The sequence below is a fragment of the Oncorhynchus keta genome, chromosome 15, assembly GCF_023373465.1.
Source record: "Oncorhynchus keta strain PuntledgeMale-10-30-2019 chromosome 15, Oket_V2, whole genome shotgun sequence".
Lineage (NCBI taxonomy): Eukaryota > Metazoa > Chordata > Actinopteri > Salmoniformes > Salmonidae > Oncorhynchus > Oncorhynchus keta.
Genome location: NC_068435.1, coordinates 38,259,582 through 38,270,466, shown reverse-complemented (window position 1 = coordinate 38,270,466; position 10,885 = coordinate 38,259,582). Strand labels below are relative to the sequence as shown.

Below are 10,885 nucleotides of genomic sequence, written 5' to 3'. Positions count from 1 at the left end.
AATATGCAATGGAATGGAGTTCCACACAATAATGGCTCTATATAATACTGTACGCTTTGTTGAATTTGTTCTGGATTTGGGGACTATGAAAATACCCCTGGTGACATGTCTGTTGGGGTAAGTGTGTGGGTCAGAGCAGTGCGTAAGTTGACTATGCAAACAATTTAACACATTCATGTTTCTTATAAAAAGAAGTGATGCAGTCTGTCTCAACTCTTAGCCAAGAGAGACTGGCATGCATAGTATTTATATCAGCCCTCTGACAACAATGAAGAGCAAGACATGCCACTCTGTTCATTCACTCTAATGACTCTCAAAATTCTAATTCAAGAATTCCTTTACAGCCAATTTACTATGATGGTGAATATTATGTAAGCCTGGTCTGAAAAATATTGTGCTGTCTTGCCAACTACAATGACCAGTTGACAAGACCGTACAAACAGATCTGTGACCAGGCTATGTAGATATTGGTAAGGCTTGAAAACACAACCCAAAGCAAACCTGTTGTACGTACGGCATGTTTTACAAACCAAACCTGGGCCATGTTTAGTGGCCAAATGTTGAACACTGCAGATAGAAATGCCATGAACCGATGCCAGGAATAGAACAAACATGCCTCACTGACATGTAGATGTGGAGGATGATCACTGACATGTAGATGTGGAGGATGATCACTGACATGTAGATGTGGAGGATGATCACTGGCATGTAGATGTGGAGGATGATCAAGGACATGTAGATGTGGAGGATGATCACTGACATGTAGATGTGGAGGATGATCACTGACATGTAGATGTGGAGGATGATCACTGACATGTAGATGTGGAGGATGATCACTGACATGTAGATGTGGAGGATGATCACTGGCATGTAGATGTGGAGGATGATCACTGGCATGTAGATGTGAAGGATGATCACTGACATGTAGATGTGGACGATGATCACTGGCATGTAGATGTGGAGGATGATCACTGACATGTAGATGTGGAGGATGATCACTGACATGTAGATGTGGAGGATGATCACTGACATGTAGATGTGGAGGATGATCACTGACATGTAGATGTGGATGGCATGTAGATGTGGAGGATGATCACTGACATGTAGATGTGGAGGATGATCACTGACATGTAGATGTGGAGGATGATCACTGACATGTAGATGTGGAGGATGATCACTGACATGTAGATGTGGAGGATGATCACTGACATGTAGATGTGGAGGATGATCACTGGCATGTAGATGTGGAGGATGATCACTGGCATGTAGATGTGAAGGATGATCACTGACATGTAGATGTGGACGATGATCACTGGCATGTAGATGTGGAGGATGATCACTGACATGTAGATGTGGAGGATGATCACTGACATGTAGATGTGGAGGATGATCACTGACATGTAGATGTGGAGGATGATCACTGACATGTAGATGTGGAGGATGATCACTGACATGTAGATGTGGAGGATGATCACTGGCATGTAGATGTGGAGGATGATCACTGACATGTAGATGTGGAGGATGATCACTGACATGTAGATGTGGAGGATGATCACTGACATGTAGATGTGGAGGATGATCACTGACATGTAGATGTGGAGGATGATCACTGACATGTAGATGTGGAGGATGATCACTGGCATGTAGATGTGGAGGATGATCACTGGCATGTAGATGTGAAGGATGATCACTGACATGTAGATGTGGACGATGATCACTGGCATGTAGATGTGGAGGATGATCACTGACATGTAGATGTGGAGGATGATCACTGACATGTAGATGTGGAGGATGATCACTGACATGTAGATGTGGAGGATGATCACTGACATGTAGATGTGGAGGATGATCACTGACATGTAGATGTGGAGGATGATCACTGACATGTAGATGTGGAGGATGATCACTGACATGTAGATGTGGAGGATGATCACTGACATGTAGATGTGGAGGGTGATGTGATTCTTTATTCTACATATCATATTTATATCTGAATGTTCCAAAACGTTGTACCTTGCTATTTCGTCATTGTAAATAATCAGTTGTACTTGATTAACCTGCCTGGTAAAATACCTGTGTGTCTCAGATCAAGGAGCTGACGAGAGACTGGCGCACCACCCTGGCCGCAGCGCTGTGCTCTGATTCGCTGGAGGTCAACAGGGAAGGGACCAAAGTGAGGCGCAGAGAGCCTCTGCCTGATTGGCTGTTGAGTGCCCCTAACAGCAAGCTGCTACTAGCCTGGAACCTGTTTGGGGAAAACACAGGAAGTGACATCTCTACCCTCAGCAGCTTGGACCAACAGGTAGTCCTAGAGAAAGCTCTGAAGCTGTTCAGTGCCCATGCTGCCGTGGCCTCGCTGCGTATCCTCCGTCCTGGGAAAGAGCTTCCTGTGGAGCTGAGACGCCATGCCAGGAGGCATGCCGAGCTGGGCCGCAGGTAAAACCAAAGGCAGCGTTTGTTGACTATTGATCATCAATATTGTCCTCAATTAGGGCAGTCTCTATGAAGTCCCGACATTGCTTCTCACTTTAGATCCCTGTTAGTGTAATTTTACAGGACTGGCAGACATGGGCGCTGTCCTATATACATAATTACATAGAAATGCATTGCAAAACTATTGTGCACTGAGAAAATATGGCAAAATCTCGAAAATGTTGTTTTCCATGTCATCAGGACGTGTGCTGTGGTGGAGTTTGAGACCCTGGAGGGGGCCAGGTTGGCCTACCGAGCCCTGCAGAGAGGAGGAGCAGAAGGGGCCGTGGTTTGTGTCGCCAGCCTGGGCAGCCCTGGCACGCGCTCACCCCCCTCCTCCTCGTCCCACCCCACCAACCGGCAGGCGGAGAAGGAGGGTGAGGAGGACCCCAAGCCAGATGGAGGCCCCGAGGTGACTAAGGTGTCTCAGAAAAATCCCAAGGTGAAATCGAGATGTTTCACCAACAGCTCCCTGAAGGATCCAGTCCCGTCTAGATGTTTCATAAACGACTCTATGAAGGATCCGGAACTACTGAAGAGCCTAGAGTCTGACCCTGCCCAGGCCACAGTCCCAACCCTGGGTTCAGCCCCAGCCAGGCTTTCATGTAGAAGGATCCAGCGCCATAAGTACCTGGACAGCCCCCTGGGCCAGGAGGGTCATTGCCAAACATCACAAAGGGATAGGCCCTCCTCCTCGGACAGCCATGCGTCCCGTGTCCCCCTGGTCCTGTCTAAGCTCCGGGACTCAGGGTCTGGAGGTGTTGGAAGGAGCAGGTGCTCTGGGGACCATGTACATGAGAAGGTGGCCTGCCCCTGGGTGCAGCGCCAGAAGGTGGCTACTAGCGCGGCCCTACTCCACCAGGAAACCAAGCTGCGGAGACAGACTCTGCCCCTGAGGGTGGTGCGTCTGCCCCAAGGACCCTACGGGACCAAGGGCTTCTATGGAGGCAGGGGGAGAGGGAAGCTAACTCAGCAGCAGTAATCTTTCTGTCTATTGAACAACAAACCTCTTCTGGATGACACCCTGTCTGTCCCTTTAAATGTTTCGACTGATGAAATTAAATATATTGTAGTGACGATTGTTGCCATGATAACAAAAAAAGAGTTAAGTCATCGAAATGAAAGAGAAATAAAACATTTTTCATATTAAACACACAGTATTTTTTGTGAAATACATGCGAGAACTCTCCCTGAGAGCATCAGCTGATGTCTGTGTTATTACTCTGTTATTCATTGACACTTGTGATGTTGTACCAGATCTGGAGCCAGGGGCACTGTTGTCCTGCTTTATAATACAGAATGAAGATAAATGCATTACACTTTCTTTATAGTCAAATTGCTCTAAATGGCCATTTAGATGTGAAAATGTAATGACCATGTAATGAGCATTGTTACAGTTACCCCAGGGCTCTCCAACCCTGTTCTCGGGAGCTACCTAGTTGTAAACTAACTTGATTCAGCTTATGAACCAGCTAACTATTACAATCAGATGCGGTAAATTAGGGATGGAGCGAAAACCAGCTTTCAGAAAGTATTCACAGACCTTTACTTTCATCACATTTTGTTGTGTTACAGACTGAATTTAAAATGAATCAAATGTTGATTTGATGTCACTGGCCTACACGCAATACAACAATGTTAAAGTGAAGTTATATTTTTAGAAATGTTTAGAAATGTATCTAACATGAAAAGCTGAAATGTCTTGAGTATTCAACCCCTTTGTTATGGCAAGCCTAAATAAGTTCAGGAGTAAAAGCATCTTTTCACTTTGCTATTGTGTGTAGATGGGTGACAAGAAATATATTTTTTATGCATTTCGAAAGTATCAATCAAAAGTTTGGACATCTACTCATTCCAGGGTTTTTCTTTATTTTTTACTATTTTCTACATTGTAGAATAATAGTGAAGACATTTAAAAACATGAAATAACACATATGGAATCATGTAGTAACCAAAAAGTGTTACAAAATTATATTTGAGATTCTACAAAGTAGCCACCCTTTGCCTTGATGACAGCTTTGCACACTCTTGGCATTCTCTCAACCAGCTTCTTGAGGTAGTCACCTGGAATGCATTTCAATTAACAGGTGTGCCTTGTTGAAAGTTAATTTGTGGAATTTCTTTCCTTCTTAATGCGTTTTAGCCAATCAGTTGTGTTGTGACAAGGTAGGGGTAGTATACAGAAGATAGCCCTATTTGGTAAATGACCAAGTCCCTAATATGGCAAGAACAGCTCAACTAAGCAAAGAGAAATGACAGTCCATCACTACTTTAAGACATGAAGGTCAGTTAATCCAGAACATTTTACCAGCCTCAGAAATTGCATTCCAAATAAAAGCTTCAGAAATCAGAAAGCTGTCTTTTGATCTGATGAATCCAAATGTTCGATTTTTGGTTCCAACTGCTGTGTCTTTGTGAGACGCAGAGTAGGTGAACGGATGATCTCTGCATGTGTGGTTCCCACCATGAAGCATGGAGGAGAAGGTGTGATGGTGCTTTGCTGGTGACACTGTTTGTGATTTATTTAGTATTCAAGACACACTTAACCAGCATGGCTACCACAGCATTCTGCAGCAATATGCCATCCCATCTGGTTTGCACTTAGTGGGACTATAATTTTTTTTCAACAGGACAATGGCCCAACACATCTCCAGGCTGTGTAAGGGCTATTAGACCAAGAAGGAGAGTGATGGAGTGCTGCATCAGATGACCTGGCCTCCTCAATCCCCCGACCTCAACCCAATTGAGATGGTTTGGGATTAGTTAGACCGCAGAGTGAAGGAAAAGCAGCCAACAAGTGCTCAGCATATGTGTGAACTACTTCAAGGCTGTTGGAAAAGCATTCCTCATGAACCTGGTTGTGTGTGCAAAGCTGTCAATGCAAAGGGTAGATACTTTGAATTATCTGAAATATGGAGTCATGTCCATAAATATTCGGGCATTGACCAAATGTTTCTTTTGGCTGTCTACCACAGCATACTGGAGTTGAAATTAAATGATTAATAATTTGTTGGTTTTTACATCCAAATCGGGTGGATGGTGTAGGAATTACAGGACTTTTTACATGTGGTCCCCCCTTTCTAAGGGACCAAAAGTAATTGGACAATTGGCCGCTCAGCTGTTCCATGGCCAGGTGTGTTTTATCCCCTCATTAGGCAATTTACAAGTAAGCAGATAAAATGTCTAGAGTTGATTTCAAGTGTGGCATTTGGAATCTGTTGCATTTAACCCTCAATATGAAGTCCAAAAACAACTCAAAACAAACCCACGAGAAAGAAAAAACATTAGGTGTGACCAAATCATAAGGTTTTATTTCTTTCTTCACATTCCCAGTGGGTCAGAAGTTTACATACACTCAAGGTACACACTGAGCACATGTGACAGACGTGACAGAGTCTGGAGACGCCGTGGAGAACGTTCTGCTGCCTGCAACATCCTCCAGCATGACCGGTTTGGCGGTGGGTCAGTCATGGTGTGGGGTGGCATTTCTTTGGGGGCTGCACAGCCTCCATGTGCTCGCCAGAGGTAGCCTGACTGCCATTAGGTACAGAGATGAGATCCTCAGACCCTTTGTGCAACCATATGCTGGTGCGGTTGGTCCTGGGTTCCTCCTAATGCAAGACAATGCTAGAACTCATGTGGCTGGAGTGTGTCAGCAGATCCTGCAAGAGGAAGGCATTGATGCTATGGACTGGCCCGCCCGTTCCCCAGACCTGAATCCAATTGAGCACATCTGGGACATCATGTCTCGCTCCATACACCAACACCACGTTGCACCACAGACTGTCCAGGAGTTGGCGGATGCTTTAGTCCAGGTCTGGGAGGAGATCCCTCAGGAGATCATCCGCCACCTCATCAGGAGCATGCCCAGGCATTGTAAGGGAGGTCATACAAGCACGTGGAGGCCACACACACTACTGAGCCTCATTTTGACTTGTTTTAAGGACATTACATCAAAGTTGGAACAGCCTGTAGTGTGGTTTTCCACTTTAATTTTGAGTGTAACTCCAAATCCAGACCTCCATGGGTTGATAAATTTGATTTCCATTGATAATTTTTGTGTGATTTTGTTGTCAGCACATTCAACTATGTAAAGAAAAAAGGATTTAATAAGAATATTTCATTCATTCAGATCTAGGATGTGTTATTTTAGTGTTCCCTTTATTTTTTTTGAGCAGTGTATATTCTGAGCACTTGAATCAAAGGACAAGTCCATGCATTAAGCACATTATCCATTTCAAGTCACCAAGGATATGTCAAAAATAAAAACTGGTTTGTTATAGTGCTGTGAGCAGGGTTCGAACCTGCGCGGGGAGACCCCATTGGATTTCAAGTCCAACGCCTTAACCGCTCGGCCATCGCAGCTTGCTATCTTACCTACCAACATACCTAGCCTAGAACATAGCCCAGCTGACAAATTATTACAAACAGTAACCAGCCAAACTCAGAAATAGAGATAAAATTAATCCCTTACCCTTGATGATCTTCATATGGTGTTAATCAGAAGACATTCATTTTCTCAATAAATGTTCCTTTTGTTAGATGAAGTCTCTTTATATCCAAAAACCTCCATTTTGTTAGCGAGTTTTCTTCAGTAATCCACAGGCTCAAACTCAGTCAAAACAATCAGACAAAAATCCTAATTGTATCCGTAAAGTTCATAGAAACATGTAAAACGATGTTTATATTCAATCCTAAGGTTGTTTTTTAGCCTAAATGATCTATAATATTTCAACCAGACAATAACGTCATCAATATAAAAGGTAAACAAGAAATGCACATGCGCCTGAAAAAACTCTGCGTCACGTTTGGGTCCACTCGTTCAGACTGGTCTTACTCCCTCATTTATAAGAATACAAGCCTGAAACTATTTCTAAAGACTGTTGATATCTAGTGGAAGACATAGGAACTGCAAATGGAGTCCTATGTCAATGGATACTGTAATGGCATTGAATAGAAAACTACAAAACCAACAAAAAAAACGACTTCCTGAATGGATTTCTCTGAGGTTTTCGCCTGGTAAATCAGTTCTGTTATAGTCACAGATTCTATTTTAACAGTTTTGGACACTGTAGAGTGTTTTCTATCCAAATCTACCAGTTATATGCATATCATATCTTCTGGGCCCGAGTAGCAGGCCGTTACATTTGAGCATGCTTTTCATCCAAAATTCCAAATGCTGCCCCCTACCCTAGACAGGGGGCATTATTCATATCAAGTCCCCAATGACATGTTGAAAATAAAGACTGGTTTGTCAAAACGCTGTGAGCAGGGTTCGAACCTGCGCGGGGAAACCCCACTGGATTTCGAATCCAACGCCTTAACCTCTCGGCCATCACAGCTTCTCCTGTTACCTAAGATGCCTTAACCAGTCCACTATCTCGTTCTGTCCATTTGACCTCTAAAATGACCATATTATCGCTATTGAAGAGCCTACTTTAAATGTTTGTCATGGAAGATCAATTCTGGGCACTTGAATCAAAGGACATGTCCACGCATTATCCATATCAAGTCCCCAATGATATGTTACAAATAAAGACTGGATTGTCAAAGCGCTGCGTGCAGGGTTCAAACCTGCACTGGGCGAACCCAATGGATTTCGAGGTCAACGATTTAACCACTCTACAATCACAGCTTGCTGAGTTAGCTCACACAAGGACAAAAGTAAAATAAGCTATTTTCTGAGCACCTCAATCGTTAGACGAGCCCATGAATTAAGGAAAATTTTAATTCAGAGGAGACAGATCCAATTATTAAAGGTCTACTTTATCATCGCCCTGTAAGTAGAGTTGAAAACTGTACAGGGAGAACATATTGGATTTTGATTCCAATGCTTAAACCACTTGGCCATCGCAGCAGTAGGAATCTCAGGAAAGTGATGAGGAGAAAGCAGAAGTGGGCTATATGCTTTGAGCAAGGTAAGAATATAGGTGGGGAGACCCCATTGAAATTCAGGTCCAACGTCTAAAGAACTCGGCCATTGCAGCTGTTGGAATGCAAGTAAAGGGTTTGGGATTTGGAAACAGACATCATTGGTGCAAAATGGTCAACTTGATGGCACGACATATTGATCTTATTGCGCCAAGTAACCTCGGTCCTTTCCAAAGCTGTGAAGGTTGGAAGTTTAATGTGCAAGTCAAAAAACTATGTGCAGAGAAAGTACAAGTGGACTATTCACTGAGAATAAGATTTTAAAAAGAGCAGGGAGACTCAATTGGGTTTCAAGTCCGAGGACTTAACCACTTGGCTCTCAGATTTTCTATCGCATATCTAACACAAACAACAGTATCTGTACTGAAGAGCCTATTTGAACTGTTTCTCAAGGAATATATATAATGAGCACTTGAATCAAAGGACAAGTCCATGCATTAAGCACATTATCCATATCAAGTCACCAAGGATATGTTAAAAATAGCACTGTGAGCAGGGTTCAAACCTGCACGGGGAGACCCCATTGGATTTCAAGTCCTACGCCTTCACCACTCGGCCATCGCAGCTTGCTATGTTAACTACCAGGCCTTTATCTCATTCTGTTAATTTTACTTCAAGACAAGACTGTCGAATGAAGAGCCTATTTGAACTGTTTTTCAAGGAATACATTTTCTGAGCACTTGAATCAAAGGACAAGTCTATGCATTAAGCACTTCATCAATATCAAGTCACCAATGCTATTTTACAAATAAATACTGGTTTGTCAATACGCTGCAAGCAGTTTTAAAAACTGTACGGGAGACAACACTGGAGTTCATTTGCAATGCTTAAATTACGACCTAGTTGGTTTAACCACAAAAGAAGACCAGAACCTTCCCGCTAGCCATGACTAGCTGAGATAATGGATGGGCTGGACATGCCGGGAGTTGAGTTTGAATTGGTCTGCCATGTAGCGCGATTCTGTCTATAACGTGAGCTGCTCAGTATGTGCAGATAGTCTTTTCTACCACATCTTTTTTTTTTAAAGATATAACATTAGCCATCGAGAACTACAAAAGTTTTACTACTTGTATCAACATTGATGCCCTGAATTTAGCAGGCCGACAGATCAGATGGAAAACGTTGTGATGAGCTACTTCCGGCACACGATACAGTCAGTGTGAAGCGGAGTGACTTGACACAACGTTGGCCAAACAAGATGTAGCTACAAACAAAACAGAGTTAAATGGTTCCAGTCTGCCGTGAAGCGTACATCCATCTACAGTATACGGGTTTGAGTAGCTACATTTTAAGAAATTCTACGTTTCTAATTTTGTCAGAAAGTAATTTTCATTGCAAGTTAAAGCGTACTGTTAGCTAGCGAACGTTACCTTGCTGGCTCGCTAGCTAACGTAACGTGCATGATCTGTGTAGTATTATTAGAATCAGAAATCTATTTGCATTGCTAGTTATAGCCTAATGTTAGCTAGCTTTTTATTTCAGCTTTATAAACCAGGTCGGCCAGTTGAGAACAAGTTCTCATTTACAACTGCGACCTGGACAATGTAAAAGAAAGCAGTGCAACAAAAACAGCACAGAGTAACACATAAACAAACGTACAGTCAATAACACAATAGAAAAAGTATATGTACAGTGTGTGCAAATGTAGAAGAGTTGGGAGGTAAGGCTATACATAGGCCTTGGAGCCAGTGGGTTTGGCGACGAATATGTAGTGAGGGCCAGCCAACGAGAGCATACAAGTCGCAGTAGTGGGTAGTATATGAGGCTTTGGTGATAAAAATGGATGGCACTGTGATAGACTACATCCAATTCACTGAGTAGAGTGTTGGAAACTATTTTGTAAATGACATCACCGAAGTCAAGGATTGTTAGGATAGTCAGTTTTATGAGGGTATGTTTGGCAGCATGAGTGAAGGAAGCTTTGTTGTGAAATAGGACGCCAATTCTAGATTTACTTTTGGATTGGAGATGCTTAACAAGCGGCCACTTGTGTTTTGTGCAGTCCGTCCAGGAAGCCCACAGCTGTAGATTTTCACAGTCTCTGGTCCCTTTTCGCCACTCCTGGCAAGCTCGCCATTTATGTTGTGGAAATATTTGGTCAATCATATTTCACAATGTGACTTCAAATAGACTTTTTATTACTTCATAATAAAAGCCGAGCTGGATCATGAATACAATTGCCTTCCAGTCTTGTCAAAGAATACATTTATCCACCTTACATCATACCCATAGTAACTCCTCTTAATTGCTCATCACGAGGACATTTAGCCACTGTTATCATATTGCCTTCATATTAGACATGCAACCTGTAGAGTCACATAAATAGTTTCATGCATGTATGACCATAGCAACAGACCGTGGCACTCTACGGGAATAACCAATACATGTCATCCTGCTAACTCCTCTGAAAGGAAAATCCAAGAGGTGTAACCATAGTTGGCCGTAACAGTTACAACAGTGACAAGAATAACCAGCCGTGCAT

General features: G+C 42.9%; 1 protein-coding gene and 2 non-coding genes across 3 annotated transcripts; 1 reads left to right on the top strand and 2 right to left on the bottom strand.

Annotated features, from left to right (window-relative positions):
* Positions 1 to 1,944: 1,944 nt before the first annotated feature.
* Positions 1,945 to 3,553, top strand: LOC118395241 (la-related protein 6-like). The gene is made up of 3 exons (XM_052464267.1): positions 1,945 to 1,953; positions 2,087 to 2,436; positions 2,674 to 3,553. Exons 1-3 carry the CDS (start codon positions 1,945 to 1,947, stop codon positions 3,452 to 3,454), a joined length of 1,140 nt encoding a protein of 379 aa, XP_052320227.1. The 3' UTR covers positions 3,455 to 3,553.
* Positions 3,554 to 6,755: 3,202 nt separating this feature from the next.
* On the bottom strand, positions 6,756 to 6,837 carry trnas-uga (transfer RNA serine (anticodon UGA)). Its single transcript has one exon. It is a non-coding gene; the product is annotated as a tRNA-Ser (tRNA).
* Positions 6,838 to 7,732: 895 nt separating this feature from the next.
* Positions 7,733 to 7,814, bottom strand: trnas-cga (transfer RNA serine (anticodon CGA)). The gene has a single exon. It is a non-coding gene; the product is annotated as a tRNA-Ser (tRNA).
* Between the last annotated feature and the right edge of the window lie 3,071 nt (positions 7,815 to 10,885).